The following is a 27,595-nucleotide window of genomic DNA, read 5'->3' on the forward strand; positions in this document are numbered from 1 at the left end:
TTTTCACTTGTCAAAGAATTTTAATTCTTTTGTTTCCACTTTGTGATCTCAAACAGTACAATTCCATGTATTTAAAATTCTTCTTTAAAAAAATAGACATTCTTCAGTACATCCAATAAAAAACCCAATGTACATTGACTTTGGTGTTTTTCATGTCAAAACATCACAGTTTGAACACACATGGCAAGCCAGTTCGGCAACAGTTTTGCTCCAAAACTCAACAGGTTGGATATTCCACAAAGTGAGTCGCTTACACCAGGTAACAAGTGCAGTGTCTTATGTTTCACAAAAAGAGGGAAAAAAAGGAGAAAAAAAATCCAATCACCATAACGTTGAATGTCAAAAAGTGCGTCAAGAGCTCTTATGAGAAGTGTACAGTGGCTTTTAGAGTAAACCAGTCTGGCTCCATATCCAGTGTGGCGATCCGGGGCGGGGCCACCCTGCTCGATACACAAGTCTTTAATGAACAAGGCCACCGTGGACGAAAAGGGGGAGGAACGTGTGAGGAAAAGAAAGGTGAAGCAGTGAAAGATTATAAAGTGCACAGTCGATTCACACCAGGTGTCACGCAGCTTTGCTGTGAAGTGAGCGCAAGAAGTTTGGTTAAGACGGGCAAAAAGTGCTTCCGGAGGCTGAGGGGGAAAGGTGAGATTATTGATGAGGAAACAGCGACACCTGTGGCCAAAATTGGTCATAACAAGCTCAAGTGAGAAAAATGCAAGATTAAAAACAAAACACTATGTCATGGTTTTATTTAAATACCAATAATAAAGCTAACTTCTATAAAATTTAGTATTATATAGTAATATTTGATATTTTGCATATAAATAAAGATGAGTTGAGTTGTGGTTGACCGTTAAGGCAAAATTTATTTTTAAAGCCGAGCGGTGAATTTGTGATTTTTGTCTGGGTTTGTAAAAAGCGGCAAAGATGTTGGCAGAGTTTTTAAATCGACGTAAACAATTGCTTGATTCAAAGTAATTTTCAACATGTTCAAAATTTCGCAAAGAAATATTTAACATGTTCAAAATGTCATTGCAACAAGAAAAAACACACGTAAAAACTGTCTGCAAACATCTTTGCAACCTTTTACAAACCTGGACACACAATATATATATATATATACACACATACATACATATACACATCCATATACATATATATACACATACACACAAATATATATACATACACACATACATATATACATACATACACATATATATATATATATAGATATATATATATATATATAATAATAAAGTTTGGTAATTAATTTAAAATATTTCAAATATGAATATATTTATTGTTTGTTAGTTTCATCTATTTGTAGGGCTGTTTTTTTTATTGAATAATCGATATTGAATCGATTTTCCTTTTCGAGCGTGATATCGATTCATAAAGCCATGAATCGATTATTTTAATATCTCTTTTTTTCCTCATAAATTAACCAGAAAAAAAATATTTTAAAGGCCGAATTTTTTGCATCTCAATGTTTGTGGAGTTTTATTTTATCATGTCATTGATATTTAAGAATTGATGTTCCATAATTTATCAATATCAAATTGCACTCTTGTGAATCGAAATTGAATCGAACCAAACTCTAGTGAATCGAAATTAAATCGATGGAGAAAATTTTAATCGATACCCAGCCCTGTCTATTAATATATATATCATGATAACCATTTTTATTAGTCGCATCAATTACTCGTCGTAAATTCATCAAAAAATTAGACAAATGTTCCCTCGCCATGTTTTAACATGAAGACGTACAAATGCTTCAGATTTTTGAGTTAAGTAAATCTTATAAAAGATTTGACACGGTGATATCAATTTAAAAGTACATTTAAAAACTAAAAATGGATGTTATTGGCAGAATGGATCAATCAATGATAAACATTTAAATGAACATTGCATTTCATGACTACCGTAATTCCTCATATAGTGGCTTAGTGATGGGGCAGTTTGATTGACATCTCCAATTCATCCACGGGACTGTTTACATGCTTCAAACGGTGCTGCTGTTTTGGTTAGCAATATCGTTAGGTTGAATAATGCAAATGTGTGAACAACAGAAACCAAGATATAGTTACAGTTACTCCTCTAAGGTAAAAAAATAAAAATAAAATATATATTAAGAGTTGGGGCCACTATTTGAGGAAATACGGCATCTCAAAGACCAGCTGGCTGCGCATCTGTAAGGGACAGTGACCTAAAGAAATAAAAACGGGATTAATATTTCAGCAAAACGCTTCCAGATCATCAAATGGTCCTGCAATAAAAAAAAAAAGAGTTAAGAAACACTTAAGAGGCAATGCCAGTGCAAACAGTGCAACCATAGAGTTATTTGGTGTCCAAAACCTTACGAGGTAGCATTTCTCCACTCAAGTGAGTCAAACGTAAAAAGTGCATCATGTGTAAAAATACCTCAATAAACAAGGTACGAATAGATTCAACGTGAATCTGATATCTCATTGCAAGAGCATCGGTCTTATCCTATCAACTCCTATGACTGGCATTGTCAGTACTTCATCATTTAAAAAATAAAAATAAAAATCCACTGGATTTAGCACAAACATTGAACAGAAGAACAAAAAAAAATAAACCTTTGCGATGTCTGTTCAATTCAAAACAAAAGGAATAGAAAAGATATTCATAACAACAAAAAATAAGGCTTCAGTTCATGACAACAAATGTACAACATACACAAGTCAAGTTTCACATGCACAATCCACAAGTCAATAGTGTTCAGTAGACCCTCCTTGAACTACGCTAAACTTGGATTAAGGCTTTTTTGGTGGGTTTTGCTAATTGAGGGGAAATACCACTACATTATTGAAGCCAATTCATTCTTCATTAACGTTTGCTAAAAGTACGTCCACACAGAGAGAGGGCAAAGTGATTGGAAGTCATTCATTAGATACTTCCCGGGCAACATCTTTTAAATCGGGATACACACATACCGATTTTTGACATAATCCCAAACACGAGGAAACAACCAAAAAAATCTTCACGGGTGATCGCGAGAGGTCAGTTGTAGTACCAATATGGACCTGTGGAGGCAGCACCGTGCCAGACGGAATCCAGATCGCTAGAAATTACAAAGAAGAAATGGAATACTCCTGTAGGGATTTGCGATTGTAAATTAATGAAATCGATTGGGAAGAGAGTAAAAATAAAAATAAATAAGCAAAAAAAACAACTCAAGCTAATCCTTTAAAGACATCCGATCGGGATTTGACTGACTATCACAAAAGAGGGAAAATGCTTAAATTCGGCCCAAATGTCAGTATGTGTGTATCCCGTGCATCTTTGCTTAAATAAATCATCGAGGTCGTCATTATATATATATATAAAAAATAAAAAAAAGTTTAACGTACCAATAAAATATATGAACATTCACGGAAGAGAGATCGCTCGCTTTCTGTGTGTACGTAAAAAAAAAAAAGAGCTGACAAATCAACTCATCTTCACTTACTACCAAGCCAGAACCAATTTCTTGCGAAACCGTCCACAATCGTTTCCACTCTCGCTAGCATTTCATTGACTATAATTTGCAACATTCAGTGGCACTCCCCCGGGTAATTTGTGAGGTAGTACTCGTCAGTCCTCGTTGAGTTGAGGATGAACCAAAAAAATGTGTCGTGTTTAAAAGCATCAATGTGGAATATGGGAAAGACATGCGAGAGAACACAAATATATGAGATCTACCTGCTAAAACGCAGCACAAACATGGACGTCACACACGCTAAAGTTCAACCGGCTTCACATACCCGCTCGTTCACGGTTATATTGGCCATCTTTTTTATTTTCCCCTCAAGCAATCTTTTTTCACCCCTCCACTCTTGAACAGAAATATGGTCAACATTTGCCGCTTTGGACACAAAACTAATAGTTAAAGATATTTACGCCTGGACATTTTACATAAAAGAAAAAAAATGTCTCCAACTTGATACAGCACGAGTTAGCAACGGCAAACAAAAGGTTTGTGTGAGACAATGTCCTGGTATGTACATCATATTTCTACACAGATAATGGTTGCCCCCTTTAACTTCCACGTGACACTTGGATAAAGGCTATGTAATAAAATTGAGCTTGAATGTTACATAAATCATTATTTCTTAGACCTCGTCAGAAATTATTATAAACCGTAGCCTTACAGGTTAAAAATCTGCCCTTTGTAGTTTGTCATTTTGCCGGAAATCACTATTTTGAGCCTTAAATGAACGCGGTGGGAGCGAAAATTTTAAACGTGCATCAAGTTTGTTTTGTGGCGATCCCTCAAGCTTGTTTTTTGAAAACTTGGCGCAATATATTCTGAAGTTGAGACGACTCAACTATTCACAGTGCTATGTTATGTAAATGACCTGTTGGAATGCTTCCAGTTAAACTTAGGAGAGAAGGAATCCAATGCATATAAAGACTAATATCTAACATCCCATTTGTTTATATCCTAAAAATCATAAAAACTAACAAAACAAAACAAAAACACTGGCCATAAATCAACAATGCACACCAAGCCAAGATTTTTTAAAAATCTATCACGTCGGTTCCTTTCTCAGTAACTAAAATACACATCACAAAAGGTCAATTAAAAGAAGGTCATGTTTATGTTAACCAACTGAATCAAACGGAACAGCGCCACACGCTGGCCAGAGAGTCAATTACAAGTGGAGCGCCTCAATTTAAAGGGCCATTAACCACACAACACTGATGTTGACCCATCTGCTTCAAAATAAGTGATACGATGCTGCCACCTAGAGCAGAGTATGGACTACTACAAGCTCCACCTGAATAAATAAGTGAGCTTTTTTTTTTTTTCAATAAATGTAAATTTCAACTTATGAAGTAATGTTCACGTGCAGGGGAGCAGCCATTATCGTGCGTCTTAGTGTCCAGGTGTACTGCACAAACACACCAAAAAAAGAGAGACTTAATCGTGTCTCTAAGGACAATGGTAATCAAGCCATGCTGTGCAGTGTTTGATTGTTCCAAGTTTCGAGGACGACACCGGCGTGAAGTCATGACGGTTGACCGACCCCAAAATGGCAACGCATCGTACGGCGACGTTTGGAGGTTGTGAGTGCGCCGGGTGGGGGTCGGGGTAGAACGGTGGAGCTCCTCGAGTTTGAGGGCGCGTCCCTCATCCGTCAATCAGCTTCACGTCAATGTGGGACAAATCAATCATGTGCCTGTGTGGTGAGCGGAACGATCATGTTTAGGGGATTTTTTAGCGGGGGGGATAAGGAACAACTTGGCTATGAAGTAATCGTACATGTAAAAACATGCAAAAATATAATTCAAAAATTTCATATAAAATTATATATATATATATATACATAAACAAGATTCATTAAATGAAAGTAAATGTGGAAATAAATACAAAAATAAAATATATGAATAGAATTAAACATCAATCAATCTGTAAAAACGCTCTGCTCTCACATTTATTCATTTCATGGTGCAGATGCTCTGTCAGGACGAAATGCTATTCAAATGAGGGGGCGGTCCTAATCTTGTCTTGGGAGTTGGACTCCGCCGTTGCAAACTGCCTTTCATTGATCCAGTGAGCGGGTCGGTGAACAAGGAAGTCTCACCGGCTTGCATGGAGAGAGAGCTCCAGCAATGGACGACTATCTTGTCCACTGTCACCATGACTTGTTTTCAAGCAACTCAAGTCGCAGAATGTTTTCATTTAATGATTGATATTTAATTCTATTTATATATTTATTTATTTTATCTCGTTTTTTTTACTTCTATTGATGGGAGATATAGTTGTTTTTATTATTATTTAGATTTTTGCATTACAGCATATTTTTTTATATCCATTTTTATTTTTACTTGTATTCATTTATTTTTTAATTTTGGAAATTATGGTCCTCCATGGTGGAGGTTCCACTGCACTAATATGAAATAAAGGAAGTGTATTACCTATGGAAGCTCATTTGAAAACTTGCAGCATGCTGGGGACTTGAAAAGGTGGCAATTGCTTTTCTTTGCTGAGGTATCATTCTGAACATCTGCAAAACAATGAAAAACAATTAGGGGGTGTAAAATGGAATGGAAAAAAAATATTCTTCAGCCACACTAGAGGGCGCCAGAGGCTGTGAAGGGAAAGAGACGAGTTGGTTGGTGGATGGGGAGCTACTAAATATGAGCAACAGGGGGCGCTGTGAGATCAGACAGGACCGTTTGAAAGCCATAAACTATTAGGAAGGTTTAGACTAGACTATTATTCAAATGATTAACTCATGAATACTAGGAATGTTTTGCAAGCTTGAGTACAAGGACACTCCTAAATTTTTCACAAATATTTTTTCCCTTTGTATGACTAAGTCCAAGGAAGTTAGCTTTAAGTTCATTTCCAAACAGATAATTACCTCTATTGGACCGATGGATCTTAAAAGGCTCTGCAGCTGCACATCAGTGGTGGACGACGAAAGCCCTTCGATGGTGACAGTGCGCCGTTGATTCTCGCCGACCCTCTGCCCTTGTCGGAGGCCCATTGGACCTCCACGGCCCACGTAAGCGCCCCCTCTTCCTCGGCCCGACACGACGACCTGCGACAAACACACGGGGAGGTTAATGCGAGTCAAACTTCCCTCTCAGCCACGCTGACGTTTCAATTGTCAAGAGCTACGGCGATCCCTAAAGGAGATAGTCGATGCTTTCTTCGCACACACCTCAGACACGGCTGACTTTCCTGTGATTGACTTATCATATTTCTACAGAGAACATCAATGTCAGCACATGCCGCACACGCTTTGGCACGTCTTCATACGACGAGCCCGTGAGTGAGAGGTATATTCCATCAGATGCAGAGGAAGATGGGCGTGTTGGGGGGGGGGGGGGGGGGGGGGGGCGAGTGCATTGTGTGTGCACAGTGTTACGGTGGCTGCCTTAGCCTGTCAGCATCAGTGAGTGCCACGGCAGCCTGGTGGTGACAGGCGTGCAAAGAGGCCAGGGGACCCGGTGTAGCCCCCACCCGAGAAACGCTGCTCCTTTCTGCTTGTCAATACACCTGGCACGCTGTCTCGTCTCATGACTACCACCGTACGACGTAATGTAGCTGTGATGGCGGGAATTAGTAAAGATCGGCGCACTATTTTTAACGATGACATCAAGCCATCAAATACAGTTTAGGGTTGTCACTATCAAATCTTTTTTTTTTATCGATTATTCTATTGAATAATTGCGCCCCCCAAGAAAAATTGTAATACACTAAAATTGAACACAAGTTGATTTAACTCTTCCTTATCTTCTGTATATATGTATTATTGAACACTACCAAAAATAGTCTTTGCTAAACGGTTAGCAATCGCAATTAGCATTAGCGCGCTAGCAATTACCGTTTAAAGTAAACGAACACTAACTACCATTTAGTTCACACATACATCATATCTACAGGGATTGAATCGAGTGGATATAACTACTATTTTTCTATTATCTTTTGTGCATGAGCATTATAGAACATCAACTAAATTAGCCTTTGCTAAGCGATTAGCAATCGCGATTAGCATTGGCGCACTAGCAACTGCCATTTAAGGTAAACAAACCCCAACAACCATTTCGTTTGAACAGACATGATTTTTATCTACATTACACGTGTAGAAGTGTCTTCAAAAGTTACTTTCAGACGACGCTTCAACATTACGCCATGAGTAGAAGTGGAGCAAAATAACTTCATTGCGGGCCACTGCAGACATTGACATTTCCCCGAAAGACTTGAGGACTTACCCTGTTCTGCTGCGGGTTACCGATGCCCCCTCGGCCCGCCTGTTGCATCCCGCCCGCACCGTGCAGCTGTTGCATCCCAACGGTGACCTTCCTTTGGACGCCCTGCCTGAGAGGGGTGTCTGGCCAGGCGCCGAGTTGCGGCTGATGCTGCTGTATTGGGAAACTCGTGGCCTCCGGGCCTTTTCCAGGCTGCAAGGCAATGCAAGACATGACAATTTTATAGAAAAGGCACAAAATAGAACCAGGAAGGTGGCTGAGCCCTGCTACAAATAGCAAAAAAAATTGAATGGATAGCAGTGCATATGTAGATTACTTGAAACACTATATTGTCTCTTCGTAAAAAAGAGGCTTGAATGTGATCGACTCGAGGTGATGGTCTCATTATCAAATAAAGTCACAGCTTTGACGCGTTGGGAGGAATTGAAGGTCGTCTCCTGCGGAGAGATGTGACAGATCAATACGCGGGAAGAAAAGAGGCGATATCTGCGACGCGACCCCCCCCCCCTTCACTGGAGAGTAAATGGATTAATCCCCCCTATAGAAATCACAGCTCCCCATCACGCCCATCAAATACTAAGCTGCATTACACTGGAACACAGCAGCTGGATGTGTACCCCATCCCCCTTCGCATCCCCGCCGCTGCATCATCATCATCCTCCTCCCGGGCCTTTGTGTCTTGCGATGCTTTGTATTATCCTTGATGAAAATATACTTTGCCTCTTATCAGTTTGCCTAAGCCATACAAATCCAAATCCTCAAAAGTGGCAACTTTCTTAGCACAGGTATTATGCTACACCCCCGCCCCTCCTTGCTTTTTCGAGCGGCAAAGATTAATTACAAGGGTCTTGGATTGGCGCTCCTTTGTTGCCTCGCACCTGAGGGACGGCTCGATGAGGGGAGGGGGGGGGGGGGGAGTGACGGAGGGAGGAAAAGAACGCCGATAACATTGTCAAGCTCTCGTTGATGACAGCGGAACAATGAGGAAGAGAGAGAATCTTTTCGCCGGTTGCATCTCTTGTTATCCCCCCCCACCACCACCACACCCTCCAAGATGCGGCGCGTCTGATCGCAGGTTTCCATTAAGGTGCTGACACCCGGTTATCTTCATCTGCAGCCAGCGTGATCCTCCGGGATGGGAGCCGGGGAGGGAAAACAGCGGCTTATTTCTAACATCAGTATGAGTGTTTAACATGCTCGCCTTTTGTGATTATTCAATAAAGATTGCTGGGTAATTAAAGGCACTGCAATGACTTATCAAGTGAGCAGAAAATGGCGGGTAGCGCTAATGCTGGTGGGCTTTATTGGGGTGACTGTCACTCTACAAGACCCCCCCCCCCCTCATCTTTACAAGTTGCCCTTATAAGAGGATGTCAACCTTTAAAAGCAGTGATGAGGTGTCCCCTAACTTTGCAGATAAATGTCACACGACTCTTTGATGCCTCGCTGCTTTGAGGGTTCGTTAAGACACGGCGCCCTAAATATCAGTTCCCCAAACTTACAGGAGGAAGAGATCAATTTCGCCAAAATGACACGGATGTCCCTCAGACCAATCCTTTTGGTTAGAGCTCCAAGATAAAATAGGGACAGAAAGTATGTGGGTTGAATGTCATCATTGGCTTTTGTTGTAATGCGTTTCGGTGCTTTTTATTATATATTTTTGGGCCAATCTTTGCCCATTTTGGAAGAGCTAATATCGGAAAAACCTGTCAGGGATCTAGTAGCTACAATTTACATTATGGAGTTAAGGACTATTTGAGGATAGTTGCATTTTTTTCCATAATATTAAACTAGTTACAATTGGGGAATGTTTTTTTTCTTTTTCTTGATGAAGACCTCCTCTGCTTGTCACCCCTACAGTGTGCACACATCTCTAATCATCTTTCCTCATTGAAATGAATGGAAATGCAATTAATCTGTTCTGCAAGGGTTTTCTTATTTTGAAACATAAGGGGGCAGTATGCAAGGACAGAGCAGTTCAACACAACTGCATGTGTGTCATGTGTGTGTGTGTGTGTGCGTTTGTAAACATCCAAAAAAGTATCACATTGGGATGAAAAGAAGTGAAAATCTTTGCTCACCGCGCCGGAAAGTTTGACCACTCTGACTTTTTGCGGCACCTGCTGGCCTTCGTTGTCTGCGAGCTTGGCCCGCTGCATCACCGTTCTTTTAGCCCCAGGTTTAAGTCCTTGAGCCTGGGGCAGGCCAGGCCCCAGCGCGGGAGTCACAGGGATGTTTTTTAAGGGGATCTGAGCAAACTGGTTGGGAGCGGCGGGTTTGTTTACATTCAGCGGCCCGCTTGGCCTTCTCTGCTGCAGCAAAGGGCTTTGTGGGGGTTGCCTCCACTGCTGGTCCAAACCGGGCCTGAGAGTCTGTGGCTGCTGGCTATTTCCTTTTCCCATCTGCAAGCGCGACTTGACGTTGGGACGAGGCGTTTGCACCTGAGCCGCGCCATTGGGATTACCGAGCGATTGATTGAATGGCTGCTGGGGTCGTTGTCTCTGCTGTTGCGGCTGCGGAGGTTGTCGTTGTTCCAGCGGCTGCTGCGGCGCTGGTAGCAGGAAGAGCTGCGGGGCGGGCGGTGCCGGCTGGTTTTGCTGTTCTGTCGGTTGCTGTGAAGGTGTGTGGCTTTGGGTTGGAGTTGGGGTATTGATCCTGTCGAGTAACTCTCTCTTCCTGACGCCGGCCTGCAGCTCCCGCCTCAGCTCCTTCCTCCTCAGGACCTCCTCTCGGAGGCGCTTCTGCTCCTCGATCTTTAGACGGTACTGCCGGGTCTCTTCATCCTCTTCTGGGTCCTGCGACGGTGGGACACAAAAGTGTCAACTTTATCATTGAAGATTGGAGAGGGCGTGACATTGAAATGTAATCAGTTACAACCCAAGACGATAAAGCGATCTTATTGATCGGTTCCCCCCCAATGGAAAGAGGCTGCTGCCAATAGCGACCATATGATTAGGTTTTGAATAAATGAGAGTCGCTTGCTAGCATGCTAATATGCTTAACTGATGCGAGCAGTGGGAAGAGAGCCAATGAGGCTCATTCTTTACACATAGTCATTTGTTTGTAATAAGGGCGTCAAAATGAGTGCGTTAATTTTGAGTTTATTTAAAGTTCCTTTAACGCCACAAAAAAAAATTAACGCATGATTAAAGACCGCCCCTTATTTGGAAAGCAGCAGACATGTCCATGTCAAAATTGAGCAGTAATAAATTTAATAATAATGCATATATTTGTGGACACTGGGGTCAAGTTGTATTTTAAGTGCAGAATTTCACAAGTTACTTCATGTTAAAGATTAGATAGCTCTTAAAATGAAAAGAAAAATCCACTGAGCTGTCACCGTCTTACAAATGCAATTATGCCATCTAGTGGCAGAAAAATGACCTCAACACAAATCAATATCACTCATTTTTACAGTATAGTACATCTTTTTAATTTTAAGTAAATTTTGTGAATTCTGAAATTACTGTATCAATGGCTAAAAAATGCAGCCATATTTCTATTAGTTTAACATTTTCCCCCCACTTTTGTTAAGAGTATGAAAACTTAAGGAAAAAAATTGGTTATTGTACATTTAGAACAGATACAATTTTCAATTAATCATGAGTTAACTATTAAAGTCATACGATTAATTACGATAAAAAATTGACACCCCTAGTTTTTAACATTGTGAGGGCCATAAACCGCAATACTGTGAAAAGTCTAAAGTCACATTTTCTATGGAAAAATGCTAAATATGTAATTTACATAAATACAGTAATTTTTATATATAGTAATATAAATGAGCCTGCAAAACACCACTAAAAGACCAGAAGTCTTCTCTATCTGTTGTGGTTAAAACTATTTAGGCAGAGTTGTCAACTCTTGGTTTTTCGCTAATCTTAGCTCTCTCCTTATCCCGCAAAAATAGCATTTGTATTTCCTATGGGAAAGTTTATGAAATTAGAACAAGTAGGATGTCAAATCGTGTTCCATTTTGGGGCTTCCCGAGTACTTTTGCGATCAAAATCTGACCTGGGGTTCTTCGCTGCTTGGGATTTCCTTGCAAACCACCGTCCTGCCCGCGGCTAAGGGCTGCGGGGTGGCGTTGGTGCCGACCTGGCCTCTCCCTCTGCCGCCTCCAGGCAGAGCATGAGCACGCTGCACGGGACGCACCCCCTGCGTTGCCTTGGCAACAGGCCTGACGTTGGCGCCGAGGGAGCCGGCGGGGCGGGGGGTGATGTTTGCGTTGCCAGGTGCTACGGGGAGCTCCCGTAGGTTGTTGTTGCGCTGAGGGTGGATTTGCTTGGAAGCAGGTGTGCTCTGTAGAAAGGAGAAAAAAATTATCGGCATTTTGTTGTTACTATGAATCAGGTGCGTCTGCGAACTTTTTTTTAAAAAGCTACTTATTGGATACTGATTAAACCCAAGGAATAGATGTACATCGAAGAATATCTCACCATCCTTTGCCTGTTGGCCATGTTGCGCTGTTGTAGGTTTTGGATGCGGGGGCTCGGCTGTCTCGGACTGCTGTGTGACGGCTGCTGCTGGAAGAGATTCTGTCCGTGGTGCAGCAAGTGGGAAATCTCGCTGAGGTTGAGCTGTTGCGGCTGCTGCTGCTGATGATGATGATGGAGAAGCTCCTGTCTATTGTGCAGTTGGTGTATGGGCTGATGGGTGGGTACGGAGTCCTGAATTGGGGACTGAGGGAGTCCTTGTATCAAACCCTAAAGAAAATAATTGCATTATTAATGCAGTAGCATGTTGTACAGTCACAATGACAGTGAATTGTACAGTGACAAGCAGAACAATTAAATATATATATATAGCCATACATAAGGTACATAATGTGTGTATCCACCTGCTGGAATTCATGGAATGGATTATTTCAGTATTTTTGTGACATTTTTGTGTATTGCGTGCTGTGACGTAACTGTTGGAAAATGCTGGCATGGGAATCAATCACTAGAGGGCGCTCTTGTCTATGTCTCATAACAGACTGTCTTTCCCTTTATGCTTCACTTGCACTGACTATCATTGATGGTGTTTATTCATGTAAATAGCGCTCAGGTACAGCAATCACTTAAATAATCAAGTGCAAAGCCGATAAAAATCACAAACTGAATTGTTGAACTGATTTGATTTGAATGGAGCAGGAAAGATCGAAGATAACAAGACTAACTGATCTTTTTAGAGCAAAAAGACAACAGACAGGTGTTGGTTAGGAAAAGTAGTTTGCACTCACTCGTACCTGCATGCCAAATTGGGCTTGCGGTGGAGGGAAAAGGCTCCCCTGCTGGCTGAAGGGCTGACGAGGGTTCAGGAAAGGCCTGGACTGGTTGGGTGGGGGACCTTGTTGATTCAAGCCAACCAAGCCCTGGTGGCCTTGGGGAGGAGGGAGGCTGGGTCTCGGCGGCTCTCTGGAGAACAGTCCAAGTGGGCCCTGTGGGCTCGGCTGGCTGAAGGCCGGTCCTGGTGGGCCGAAACCCATGTGGCCCTGAGCGGGCATTTGCTGCTGCTGCTGCTGCAGGTTGATGTTCATGAGCGGGTTGGGGCCCTGGTGATCAAACATGAGCTGCCCTGGAAAGCTTGTCGGATCTGTGCGTTCTGGGCCTGCATGACAAGCAAAAAAAAAAAAAAAAAAAAATACAGAGATGTCAGAATTTTTAACCTTCAGTAAATCCCTCTGCAGGTGTACTGTTTACGGGCAGCCATGAAAGCGGAATGTGGTAACAAGGTGAAAGGCTAACACAGCGCAACTACTGTATTTGCTGTTAAAAAAAAAACGACAATGTGAAATAATACACGCTTATGCAGTTTTCCCACAGCTCATTCAAATGAATGCACAGCATATGGACAAACATGCATTTAACATGAGCGTTGCTCGTGGGGCACACCCTGTAGGTACAACCGCCAGAGGTGATGTGGAATACTATTAACTCTGCCAGGAGAAGCATTGTAACCTTTGTACGCGCTTAGCATGGGACTCACCTCCCATAAAGAGGGGATCTCTGTCCTGGGGGCCTTGATGTGGCTGGTTCCTGAAGGGTTCCATGTGATGAGGCGGCCGCTGGGGCTGACCAAAATTATTCGGCATGTGCTGATGGAAGTCTCCCGGTCCCTTGGAAAACAACAGGGACGTATTCAGGATCACACAAACTCAAAAAAATAAAATTTCCATTTTGTTCAGTCGTTCACGACGATTACGATTTGAATCTAATAAACCCAACAAACATTTAATTGTTTTATTTGTTCAAAAATAATTCCTATACAAAATGTTCAGACAATAATGTATACTGGTTCTAAATCAGGTGTAACATACTTAACATTCATAGTTTGTGCTTATTTGCCACAATTAAGTAGTGGGTAGCAATTGTAAACATGTCTTGTAAACCACCCATCCAGCATTCTGCCACTTACAACTCACAATAACATCTGTATTGAACAGAACAGAACAACAGCTTTTGATAAACCAGAGGACAATTTTCGTTTTCAACCATTGGATTTTCAAAATGGTCGATTAATCTAATTAACTCTATTTATTGCCCAGCCCTATGCAATATCTGCCTTGACTCAATAGTTGCCAGGTGCCTCATCCACATCATCTTGTCTTTTTTGTGTGCAAAATTTGATGATGCAAATGGTTAAATTTTTTGTGTCCTGAAAAATCTGAAAAAATGACTTAGGGTGATTATCTTAAAAAGGCGTCAAAATGGCATTTCAGTTTTCTGACGACTTGAACCCATTTGAACACCTAAACAGCAGCACTTGTCCACGCACATGAATTGCGCTTTTTGCTCACACAACATTTTGAACCAATTCCCCGCAGTTGAGTAAATAAATGCACCTGGGCGCCATTATTTGCTGAAATATTGTAAACACACTCATGTGAAGTAAGGTGTGAGGAATTTTGGGTAGACGGCCCTTATAATTGAACATGGGTGCCAATCAGTATAATCGACATTAATACTACTTGGGCCTTGATAAAGCTTTTGAAATTCGAGGCTAACAAGACAGGGGGGATTTCAAAGGGGGATAAGTGCCCTCATCATTGTTTCAAGCACTTGAGCTGTCTGTCCGTTGCATACTTTCCATCTATCTTCCAAGGAAAAGCTGATAACAAGCATCTAATCCCTCATTGGAATTCAATTGCCTCTCATAACCGTCTGCATTGTTCTTTCAAACATTCATCTCTGTTGAAAAATTAACCTGCTATTCAACACGTGGCACTTCCACAAATGGGATGTTTGCCTCCTCGGAGCTCATTGTGAATTACTTAAGATGCTATCAAGGCTTAATCCATCTTCATTCCGCTGCCGCGTGGCCGTGTTTGGGGAGGCGTCGGAGAGCTGGAAGGCAGCGCGCGTCCCCAAAACTTGCTTAACAGAAAGTTAATCAAAGGGGCTTAAAAGACAGGGGGGTTTGGGATCACTCTGGGAGCGCCGTCGACGTGTTTGAAAAGGTCAATACAGGCTGGTTTTCACAATGAGGCGTCCATATAATAGCGCGGCTCATCCTCTCAGTTCTAATCCTCCATAAACTGGCTACGGGGCTGTTCAATACGTGAGTGATGCTGAGCTCTCGCCAGCCAAGGGATAACCAAGACGAATCATAATGAGAGGTCAAAGAATGCAAACGGTGAACATGGACTTAGTTTAAGGAACTGTGTCGTGTTTGTGTTATTGTCCTGCTCCTACACAGGCTGTCAATTAACCATTCTCAGCGGTCACAACTATAAGAGTGAACATTTCCGGCAAATGACCAGAAACTTTTCTAGGGGAATTTTGGTACATTTGACAAGGTCTGGAATATGGAATTAGGCTTTTAACTCATTTGCTCCCCAAAACTTACTAATAAATAAGTTATATTTCAAATATTACCATGCTTCCAAAGACGTATTTATACGTTAATGTGTTGTTGTTGTTTTTTAATGCTACAGCATACAGAAGGATTTTTTGCAGCCTCTGAACAGAAGAAAATGCATGAAGCAATTGTAGTTATTACAAAACCGACCAGCGGGTGGCAGCAGACTATAAGAGATCCACCAGGGTCATGTTGCAAAAAGCTCTTTTCCCCACTGTTCTAATGCTAATTGCCGCAAAATGGATAGAAATATAAAAAAAATTCCTGATGAAAGAAGAGACTCTAATCTTTTTGGTAGGTTCAATGTTTTTTATAGCAATAGAACAATATTCTGTGGGCCTTGCGAAATCAGTCAAAATCCAGTAAAACAGCCGGGAGCGAAGGGGGTTGCTTCAGTGAAAATGGCTGCGAGGGAATGAGTTAAACTGGGAAACTAATCAAATACAACTTTAAAATTAAATAAAAACAACTAAATAAACCATATTTCTAAAAATGTTTTCTTTAACTGCATTTAGATTGCCTTTTATTTGCGTTTTAACCAGTTTCCATTAATACCCCATAGAAGGTTTTTGGCTTTGTAAATCTCTGGAATTTTGCAACACTAGTCAGAAGACGTGTGCCTGGAAAGAAAAATCCTTTGTTTCATTACACAAAAGGAATCCATTATGGAGAAAAAAAAAGAAATAATCTCCCATGTGAGCGCGAATTGGTTTTGCAGACTCCAGTAATAAGTAACAATTCTGGATTAATCATCTTCATGGGGGATTTTCATTCAGAGGGCCCAGGCCCAAAATGTGTGCCTAACCGCCATAGTAAAAAAATTGACGTTTTTTTATTTATTATTATTGATATTCAAGCAAGCACAACAAAGATCTTTTTAATGTATGACTGTTATAAATTCATGCATGTTGTGTTCTTGATCATTTATGCACAGCGTATGGAGATGTTTGGGTGTCGGTGAGGAGCCAAATGTCTAATTTGGGTCCCATAATTAACCAGCAGGAATTTCAAAACCACTAATGAAAATTCCGTTCAATAACTCTAGAGCCACAACCCCCACCATTCCCCCTCTAGCAATTGGCTCTGATGGGATGATAATGTATGATAATCACGAGCAATCACACGTCCACTGGTAAATGGGACGTTCCCGGCTGATATGATACGTGCATTTCAAATGGTGTCCGTGGCAACGGCTGCCTAAATTCGATCAGGGGGCCGGAGAATTGATCATCAAAACGCTTTTCTGCATAGCCTTGCAACTCCTTGCTAGCACCACTGGCAGATTTAGAGGAAAGAAAGTCATAAACAGCTCCCCGCTGTTGTGCTATCAATACCGCACAAATGGGGCACATTGGGAGCTGAAATACAAAAATAATGACACAGGCGGTCGAACACGAGGAAAATAAAAACATACTTATGTTTTGATAAGGATTGGCTTGAGAAAAAAAAAAAGGATTTCAACTGACTGGATTAAAAGGCACTTTTGGGAAAGACGTAATGACTAAAGTGGGCGAGCTGTTCCCTCCCCGGAGAGTAACGACTTTAAAGGCATTTGTGTCATCCCTCGGTTAGATCCTTTGCGAGTGAAATAAAGCCCCTTTTCTAACAGGAAGACTCAAGATATGTGACATGAAATTCCGCTTAGGAATAAATACATGGTACAAAAGGGCGAAAGGCACACCCACCCACCCCCCTCAAGCCCCATGAAAATACCACCATGTTTCATTAACTCAAATACCACTCCATGCCTTTGGGACGCTTCTTGAAAGGGAATATGAACTGGCACTGTAACCTGACTTCCATTATGTGTTGAGATGGTCGGTCTGAACCCGAGTCTGGGTCCACCCGTGACAAGCCGCTAAAACTAAGTCCCGCCGCGGCAGCGTCCACCTAGCGCTCCCTATCGCGCCTTTCCAGTCGTGCGGCCCGTATCAGTGTTTACAAATTGGCTTGGAACGCTCGAATGATACTTTCGCACAAGAAAGCTTGCTAGTGTGTAGTGGGGGGGGGGGGGGGCTGGCTAAAGTGCTTCGAAAGGGAGGGCGAGGAGCAGCTGCTACTTACAGGGAACCTTTGAGGACCAACAGCAGGCCGAGGCTGGCTCGGAGCAGGAGGCATCAAGGGCACTGCAATGAAAGGGAGGTGTGGTAGAGGGGGGGATGAAAATGAGGAGCAGTCGGCAGAGAGGAGGAGGAGGAGGAGATCATTACAAGGAATTATACCACAGGCACAAGTACATTGCACAGTTTAAGACAAGATTACATAAATAAAAAGCTGCAAACAGAGCTGAACAGGCCCTCGCCTCATCATGGTGGCCAAGTACTGAGGTGCATTGAATTTCCACATTTTTTTTTTTATATAGCAAGTCAAACTTGAAATAATTGAAAATGTGTTTTTGATATTGCGTTTTTCTGATGTCCTTGGCAGTTCTACTTCTACGGTGGTGACAAGGTGAATTTGCACGCAGTTTTTAACCACGAAACATCATGTATCTTGCAAACTGTTGTGTCTACTCTTGAGCAATTGTGGCGGCATTTTACGATATGTTCTAATGAGAGGTGATAGGCTATTTTAAATTGGGCGTTTGGAGTACAGCAACGCCATTAAAGCAAAAAGGTTGAAGAATAATCACGGGAGAGAGAAAAATTAGGAACTTACAAATGCTGATAATGCATCATATTTTTCTGTTTAGTATGTATGGTCCTTGGATGGCTATTAAAAAAAAACGCTGATCAAATTAGTGCAATCCGTTAAAGGAATTCATAAGCAAAAAAATATATAAATCTTACATGCTGAGGTTGAAGCTACATGGAGGACAGACAGGCTCGATATACCCCTTGCAGAGAAAAAAAATGTGCTTGTCACCAGACCCCCCCCCCCCCAAAAAAGTCAGAATAAACCCATTAATGGTAGTGAGAACTATTCACTTGTCATTCACCCCGACGACAAAATGACATTCGAATCCACACACCTTTTCCGGACCGTGAGGAAGGGGTAACACCAGCACAAGGTTTTAAGTTGCATGGCATGAAAAAAAAATGCTGATCCAGTGGGGTCCATTTACAATGCAAAACGTTCCAAAGAGCCTGAGGCAGCCAGTAGATATAATAAGGAGGAATTGGTTCGCTCGTGCTCAAGCAGTATACATGTAGTCATGTATCATCTAAACAGCACTCTTCCCCCCCTGCATAAACATGATATGTATTTTGCCAATTTGGGATACAAACCTGGTACAGTGGATGGCGCCGAGCCTCTGAAGTGGGGGTTGATGTGGATGTTTTTCGGTTGCGGTGGCGGCTGCTGCTGCTGCTGCTGTTGTTGATGCTGTTGATGCTGATGGTGGTGATGTTGCTGCTGGTTGTGATGATGACCGAAATTGGGCGGCGGGGAGCCCATCAGTCGCGGCGGCTCCATCTGGGGCTGCAGCGGCGGCGAGCGGTGGCTCATGTGCGGCGCGATGAGTGGCTGCAGGGGCTGCTGTCCGTGCGGCCGGCCGTGCTCATGGAAGGGGTGAGGCCCGCGCGGCCGGAATAAAGGATGGTGGTGCTGCTGCTGATGGGGAAGATGGAGGAGAGGTGTTCGAGAGGACTGGTGATGTTTGGAAAGTGATGGAGAAGGAAAGAACAATATTATTAGCACCAAAACTGTGCAGTATGCTGCTTGTTCAGGCAGAATATTTGATACGATTCTTATTTCTGCTGCTCTCCAAAGGGAGAAAGAATATCGTGAGTGGCATTCATTTTACCCGCATTCCCATGTTGCCCCTTTGGTGGAAGTTGTGCTCATTCATTCTTCCTCTGTGTCCTCCTCTCATGTTGTGCATTCCAAATCCAGCGTAGCCTCCTCCTCCTCTTCCACCTCGGCCCCCGTACCGATTTTGCCGTTTCTGCCGTTCTTGTTGCTCGAGCTCTATGAGATCTCTTTTGGCCTTGTCTGACAGCTCTGAAGAAATTAAAGCAATCGATTAATGTTTTGTGACACCTGAGAGAATATTTAAGTCACTTCTCATACCCAGTGTTTCCGGGATATTCCTCCGCTTGTTTCCAGCGTCAGCCAAGCGCACAACAACCGCGTCCTTTCGCTCCGACTTGAAGCGGATACGACCAGAGTCTCCATCTTCATCCTCGTCGTCGTCAGAGTCCTCCTTTGGTACTTCTTCGGGCTTGGCTTCATTTTCAACCTAGGGACAAATAATTCAGCATAGGTGTGCTTCGGTGGATGGAATCAAACACGAATGTGATTTCTTATTCTCCCAATTCAACAGCTCAGCCTTGACTGCAATTTAACAATTCATCGTTGAGGCATACAATCGGCTCCAGTCTACAGAGTATACCTCTTGCCTTTTCAATACCTGAGAGACTTCCGCTGCTTGCTGCTGTTCATTCGCCAAATCCTCCTGCTCAGGGGACACTTCCTGCGCGACTCCTCCTCCATCCTCATAGGTTTGATATTCATTGTCCTGTAGACAAAGGTGTAAAAAATGGTGACTGTAGCCTATTACCACTTGTGAATTTGCAGAAATGTAAAGGTCTCTGTCTTCCATAAGTCTATATACTAAAAAAAAAGACACAGCTAATTGCAGAGAGGCAAACAAAATGTTGTACAGAAGGTTTTCGGGAGGCACCGTGTAAAACCCCACCCAGCCCCCTCTTCCGATAGCAAATTAGCATAACAGTGGGAGCATGGCTTCATTACTATTCCTGACAGCATTTGTAAGTCAATGAGATGTAAATGATGGACATGATACAGAAAAATGTGGGCAAAGCTTTGAAAAAAAATCAGCATATGATAAGAATCGCAGAGTAACAACACGATAATTTGGCAATATTTTAGCAATGATGTTACGCAACAGCGCGGGAAAGGTTAGAGCTCACTCATGACCTGATTAAGGGTAAGCGCTATACAAAGGTTCTGGATTCAAATACAGCGATTGAGCAAACATTTATCAAGTGAAAGATAAATATCCACAACACTAGGGATGGGAATTGATCAGATTTTTACGATTCCGATTCAGTTTTTGATTCTGCTTAGCGATTCGGTTCTTTATCAATTCTTTTTTTTAAGGTGAATAAACATAGATTAGCATCCACTTTTTATGTCGTAGTTGTATCTGTAAACAAAAGACATGTTTAAAAGTAACACGGCCTAACAAATCCAACTGCAAAGTTTTATGAGGTCCACATTCGAGGACTCAATGGGGTCCCCAGAAAAGAAAAAGAAAAGAAACAACGAAAAAAAGATTTGAAAATAAACATAGCTAAAACAATTTTTAATGATCTTCTGTAGAAATTTACAAAATACAATCTAGATTATTTTGTGACAATAATGAACAACTCCAGCAACATTTTATCACTCACATGAAATAAGTACTCAAAAACTCCCCCTCCCTTCCTCAGTCAAAACAGACGCAGCCAGTAGACTGGTATGCGACTCCCTTGAGTTGCCTATGAGCAGAATCAGAATGTTTGGAAATCATGGTTCGTTCTGTACGACTTTGCACGTTTTGCAACCTTGAATGAACCCCGGCGAAGAAGAAAAAAAAAACACTGGCGGGCCGCGGCATTTAGTGAGACACGTGTTTTAACATTAGCAGTTAGTAACTAACGGCACGTTTCACATAAAGGCAAACTGGGGCTAATATAGTTACTACTGAACGCTTGCATCGCTAGCGGCCGTTGCTGCCGTGTTGATCCCTGCGGACTCCGGAGCGCTCACAAACACGACAGACAGTCATCGCATGCTGTGGGTGCAAGTGCTCTTCCATCGTGGTCGTATTTACTCCCTTAGACGAAATATCCAATTTGCTAATATTTCAAGTTGCCCTGTTAGCTTTTCTTAGAAGAGGTCAACCAACTTGAGCGTGGCGCCATGTTTGTTGCTCGTCGCGCACGGAAATGTCGCGCTCGCGGTGACGTCATCGTCCCCACACGCAACCGATAAGGGAATCGTTAGCAAAAATGGCAAACGATGCCAGGGAATTGAATCACTGGGAGATGGTTCTCAACAAGAACCGGTTTTCGATTCCCATTCCTTTACAACACATTACAATACTTGACAAAAGAAGGAGTCTGTTCACTGTTCAGCATACAAAATGATTAAAGAAATGAAACTCCAACAAGGACAAAAGTTATTACTTAAAATGTATTTTCAGGAGCAAGATTATTTTTTTTTTACTATCTATTCCAACAACATATAGTGAATTGATAGGCAGAAAAACGAAACTCTTTCTTCCACTACATGACTGAATGTCCACCTGTGAATTCAACTGTTGCCATTCTTACAAAAAATATCATTTCTTTGGCATTGCAACTAAACGGCAACATGTTTTACAATGAGTAAGGGTTAGGTCAATATCGCAGTATCTCTGTGTAAAAGAGGCTAATTTGATACCACGCAAACATTTAGCAGATGACAAATGAAATGTAAGTACTTAAAAATGTGCCTGTCATGACTTGTCCTCAGCATTCCAAACCCACAGTTGCAAAGGCGCCACAATGAGCAGCATTCAAGTGGCGTAGGACTTGCTTGCAATTAATTAAAACGTTGCGTCTGCTCAAACAAGCCCTCGCACAAAAAAAGCAAGATAAGGTCACACCTTCAGTGTATGGCGACATGCTTCATTAGCCTTCCAAAACCGCAGCACATTTTCAGCAAAGAAAAACACCAGCTTAATCAGACGGACGGACAAGGATGCCCCAGGGAGAAACGGGCGCTAAATCCTTTAAACTGGTTTTAAAGTGCTCAATAACTCGCAGAGTCAGAGAAATGTCAAGGGCAGGTAACTCAGTCAACCTTGGAAGTATGCGCACGTTATTTCAATGTGCATCTATGCTGACAGATCATGTAAACACTGATAGTGAAACTGGAAATCTCAATACCATGTATCTCCATTTCCCCCTCCTGTAGGTGTTAAAAGGCCGGGTGTCCCAATAGTTTTGTCCACATCACTCACGTAGCAAACAGCATGGCATGTTGGTTAAATGGACCATGGCGGACATTTGCGCACGGATCGACGCTTATCTTTGATCCTCTTAGCGTGGAGGGGAGCAAATAAAGAGAAGCTCACCATCAATCACCAGGGACGTGTATAGGGGTGTCCTCGGGAAGGTCAATAATCTTTTCACCTGCATGACGCGCGTTATCAGATCCGGATAAAAGCTCCCATCAGACAGCCACCCACCCACTTGCACACATTAACCTCGGCGACTGGCAGCACAAAGCGTCTCCTTACTGGCCCGGAGATACCAAGGCCCAAGGTCACAATGGCACTCGGCGGAGCATCGTCTCCCGCCAAACAAGCCGTCAGCGGAAATGTTGTCAGCGTGATGGAGAAATTAACCGGCAGAGGGGGGGGAGATAGCGGAGCAGAAAAAAAAACCACACACACAAAAAACGCAAACCTAGACCTACATCTCCTTTTACCTGAACAGATCTCCAATCCTCACAGTCACCCAAAGCTAAGAGATATTACTCACACACACAATAGAGCAAAAAGTCCTCAATTAAAAGTTAAAGGGCCGAGTTGCAGGACATCATAATACAACACTAGACTAAGTGCAATTTCTGCAGAAATTGCGTGGGAATGCTGAATGCTAATAGCTGAATGATAAGATAAATGCTTATGAAGTAAATTGAAAGATAAATTATGTGAAAATTACAAAGTATTAATTGTAGTTGAAAGATAAATTAATAAAAATAACAGTTGAACCCGAGAGGCGTGAATGTTTGAATCAAGTTGAAATGTATATGGAAGTGTTATTTGAAAGTACCCTCCATTCATTTAGATGGAAAAGTGGAACTAATGAAATCCAATGAGGGGAAAAAAAAATCAATCAATAGCGCCACCTAGGCATGCAGTACCCTCCATTTAGTTCGATGAAAAAGTGTAACTATGATAGTCAGTTGGTATGCATGTATATCCCTTGGCATAGGATATGTTTGCAATGTACACCAGAGGCGGGATTCGACCCCGCGACCTTCTGGATACTGGACAAGGCAATTTACCAACTGCGCCACTGAGCAATATAAGACATCTTGGTTATGATGGTCTGTTGTATGTATGCAAGTGGGCGTAGAAAGTGGGACTTAGAAAAAGTTCAATGTCAGTCCCATTGAAAATGAATGGGGAAAAGTTGATATTTAATATTAAATTGTGCCAATACTTCTAAGTAATGTGGAATCAGGCAATAAATACCCCGGAAGGCGTGAGTTTTTGAAGCAAGTTGAAATTTGAACGGTGTAAATCGGAAGTATTATGTGGGAGTTGTTTCATGGCAAAAAAAAGTGCGGAGAATAAAAATCACAATAACATATGTGGGAATGCTTCCAGACCGGTCCCGGGTTCAAATATCGACTGGGATCCTTATAGCTCAAAAATTTGACGTGTGAGAAAAACTGAGATCAGTTTTGGATTCCGCACCCAAAAATTTCGCAAAAAAACAAACAAAAATACAAGAGAGGCATCCATTTGTTTACGTGGATGACAGAATCACTGACTAATTTAGTAGGAAGCAGTCGAAACTCACTTGAAATTCTCCGTCGATGGGTTCATTGATTTGGATGTCGAGCACTTCGTCTGCGGTGTAATCTTCAGGCACGTCGCCTCCGGTGAAGTCCTCAGCGTATTCCTCATCCCCCTGCGGGTAACCCGGCTCCGCGCCCACGTCTTCGTAGTCGTCGGCGCCCAGGTTGACGGCGTCGTCCGGGTAGTCCTGCATGTTCCCTTGCAGGTTGAAGCTGTACGCGTCATTGAGGCTCACGACCTGACCACTGGACACATACAAATAAGACTTATTCACACATGTATTGTAGCATCGTATGAAAAATAATTGGGATTAACATTCTGTATCGTAGTGGTTGAACGACTAAAGAGGTTTTGTAGTGGAATATAATTTGATGAAAGCATAGAATTAGGTGAGATACTGATCCAAATTAGTACTGAAGTAGAATTGGTGAGCTGGCTTACCTCATGTGTTCCTCCTCATCGCTCTGAAGAAGAGCATCATTCAGCTCTTCGTCCTCATCTTCAGAAAGATTCTGGGAGGGGAAAAAGTGGAGTAAGTTAAAATACGGAAAGAAAATGTCAGTGTGTCAACATACTCGATTTTGTTTTTTGGAGATGTCTTACCTTCTTACCCGACGGCGAAAATTCTTCTAACAAATCCTCCTCCAAGTCACTAAAGGAGAAAATGCAAATCCATTATAGGCAGAACGTGTATTTTTACCCTTTTCAAAAATCAGTACATTGGTCCTTGGGTCACGGCGGAGCTACAATTCCAAAGTGGCAATGCAACCTGATTTTTTTTATGCAAGTCTATCACTAACTTATGCTAATGCGGTAGTGAAGTGATAATTTGCATAAATGCACTAGGTATAAATATAAAAACAATCAAATGAAAAACAGTAAGGACATCGTGACTGAACATCCATCCATCCATTCTCTGAACCGCACATTGCACACAATACTAAATTAATTCATTGTGCAATGTTTGGAATCTCAAAACATCACGTGTTGGGACCATAGTAAACTAAGGATCTCATGTAGTGTGCCACGATTTATTTATTTTTAAATTAAGACTTACCTGTCTAAATCATCATCTTCGCCCCTCCTCCTTCGTGAACGCTCCGTTCCAGGCTTGTCATATTCGTCAAAGGTGTAATCTACACCGCAAAAAAAAAAAAAGACTGCATTATGATCATGATCGCAACAATTAATGCAATTTTGATCCCTGCAAATTTTCCACAAGCTTCTAAATGTATCCAATCGTGAACTGGACCAATTATCAACTGTTCCCATGGCTTCCACCAATCGTAGCAGTCCCATCCACAAATGTAACACTTTATGTTCTTGTAAAGATACAGTATATGCACGCAAGACTCAAAACTGAAGCGCACACAACTGACACCATTTAAAGTGCCTTTTAATACATCAAATAAAAGTTCTGATGTTCTAGTAAGCTTTTCCTGACATGTTTTTGCTTTCTAGCAGTAGAAATTTCTGGATTTTTGTCCAAAATTTCAACCATGATTTATTTTTATCATAATTTCCCATAAGCGATTATAATTGTCATTTTTTCTTAAATTGTGTCGGGGGGTTTCCTTTGAGAGATAAAGCTTCCATGAGTAACATTTCCTTTATATAATTCTGGGCTACAACACTGTGCTATCACAACTAGTAACTTGAAATAACACACTTTAAAAACAATGTAGTGGCATCCCATTCAAAACGCCAGTCAGTTTAAATTGAGTCTCGCGTTTTTATGATCGGGATCGAGAAAGAAACTACGATGACTTATTCAAACACCAACGTCAGTGAAAGTTGTTGCATATAAAACGCTTACACAAGACAATTTTATTGCGCCCGCATTTAACTGATTGCTACTACGTTATGTAGTTTTCAGCTGACGCTAGCTATGCTATATGAGGTCATCTTCCTGAAGCTCCATCACATCCAGCCACAGAGTGTGCTGTGCAAAATCCAAACAAAAACAGCCCATTCATATGTGCCACTGAAGTTGTATCGCGCAAACATCAATTTCGACGTATGTGACCAACAAAAACATCTCATGGCTAACGTTAGCCGCTCGGCTAAGTTAGCATAGCACCCGTAAGGAAGAAAAGAGCAGCTTACCCTCGTCATTAGCAGACATGGTGCGTGAGCGCTTTCCGTTTACGGAGTTTGACTAAACAGCTTAGGGTAACATTTGGTATTTGCTTAGAAAGTCGACATTTAGATGAGGCGAAACGTAGGATTTCAATGAGTGGGGCTTTCGACACGACGGAAAAAAACACAAGCTCGGCTGCTCGGGGATCCCAGCCGTGCTAAGTTGCTAACTAGCAGAGCAAAAACATGGCAGAGCTGTGTGCTTCCGTTCCCGGTGATTCATCTTGGGTTAGGAAACAACAGCGACCCCGCTCGGTGAAGTCAGGAAACACACAGAAGACTGAATATAAAATATTTTTTTGTGATAGATCAAATCAATATTTTCAAAACGTTTGTCCACTATCATTGTGACAAAACCTGTCAAATGTTTCCAAAAAAACAAGTATAAATAAACAACAGACGATGTAATTGTGTTCAAAATTAAACAATCACAATCATTTTTTTTGTAGACTGGCACTATAAGCGGTCATGAATATATACGTTGGTATCAAATAATATTTGGGATGATTCAAGTCATAAAAATTCAGAATGGCGCATATTCATCCTTCTTCCCCGTCATTCACCATTTATATCAGACGATTCGTTAGCTGTCCACTTCAGTGGAATTCCAGCCCCCCTTGAAATTCCTTCTGGGCTGAAAAAAAGGTCAACAAAGACGACAAGAGACAACCAAAGAGAGGTGAGCAGTGAAGTGAAACCTCATTGTATTGCCTGATTATGGGCTCCCACTGTGAGGAAGGAGCCATTTTGTGGCACCAACCAGGTCAATATCTGCAAAGATGGCTGATGGAGGGGATCAGCGGAGCAGATTGTGAAAGACTGTGCATATTAATGGCCTGTGAGGATGGGGGGGGGGGGGGGTGTTGATACAGTATTAAATACAATCAGTTGTATTGTTAATACGTTTTTGTGTCTGTCCATGAATGGTAATAAATACCATACGTCATGTGTCATTAAATATTCACTCCACACAGCTGTTTCCGAAAGCGACATACGAGATATTCATCGCCCTCCCCTCTGGATTCACTTTCCCAGGAGTTTTGATTTCTCTTCCAAATAAATGGTGAAAAGGGGAAGCTGTCACACTCCATTATGGCCTGTCCAAATCCAGCGGTTTTCCATAACAATGTAAATAAAAAAAATAAAAAAGAGTGCAGACCCAAAGCGGACAAGACTTGGTATTTTCCCCCAAAGGATGGCAAAACGTGCCTTTGACGAAATCCAAATGTCTTTGAAGTGGTTTCATGAGGGAGACATTTGTAGTTTTTCCCATAGGAAAGTGAAGTGATTCATTCCAGGCTCCAAACTGTTGCCATCACACAATTAAGTTAACCACTATAAAATGAAAGTTTAAAA

The 27,595-nt window shown here is 41.9% G+C and overlaps 1 protein-coding gene across 3 annotated transcripts; it reads right to left on the reverse strand.

The window, feature by feature from the left end:
* On the reverse strand, positions 1–26,433 carry rbm33a (RNA binding motif protein 33a). 3 transcript variants are annotated; one of them, XM_086066096.1, is made up of 19 exons: positions 26,207–26,433; positions 25,158–25,236; positions 24,704–24,752; positions 24,542–24,612; positions 24,102–24,345; positions 19,928–20,035; positions 19,588–19,756; positions 19,322–19,518; positions 18,804–19,125; positions 17,641–17,702; positions 13,705–13,834; positions 12,965–13,326; positions 12,174–12,440; positions 11,749–12,036; positions 9,816–10,529; positions 7,738–7,926; positions 6,381–6,560; positions 5,932–6,020; positions 1–5,192 (listed from the first exon to the last, which is right to left on the reverse strand). In XM_086066096.1, the coding sequence occupies exons 1-19, from the start codon at positions 26,223–26,225 to the stop codon at positions 5,144–5,146; spliced, it is 3,588 nt and encodes a 1,195-aa protein (XP_085922222.1). In that variant the 5' UTR covers positions 26,226–26,433; the 3' UTR covers positions 1–5,143. The 3 variants fall into 3 exon arrangements, with proteins under 3 accessions (XP_085922222.1, XP_085922221.1, XP_085922220.1); XM_086066095.1 differs by having other exon boundaries at positions 18,804–19,128; XM_086066094.1 differs by having other exon boundaries at positions 18,804–19,164.
* Positions 26,434–27,595: the final 1,162 nt, after the last annotated feature.

Source organism: Leptonotus elevatus, chromosome 21 (genome assembly GCF_054856555.1).
Source record: "Leptonotus elevatus isolate MCC_2025b chromosome 21, RoL_Lele_1.0, whole genome shotgun sequence".
Classification (NCBI taxonomy): domain Eukaryota; kingdom Metazoa; phylum Chordata; class Actinopteri; order Syngnathiformes; family Syngnathidae; genus Leptonotus; species Leptonotus elevatus.

Excerpts from the sequence above, each read along its gene's own strand:
- rbm33a (XM_086066094.1), bottom strand. Across the intron at positions 17,703-18,803 it reads GGCGCCATCCACTGTACCAG|TGCCCTTGATGCCTCCTGCT; the intron begins GTTTGTATCCCA and ends CTTTCATTGCAG. Across the intron at positions 13,327-13,704 it reads AGATCCCCTCTTTATGGGAG|GCCCAGAACGCACAGATCCG; the intron begins GTGAGTCCCATG and ends CTTGTCATGCAG.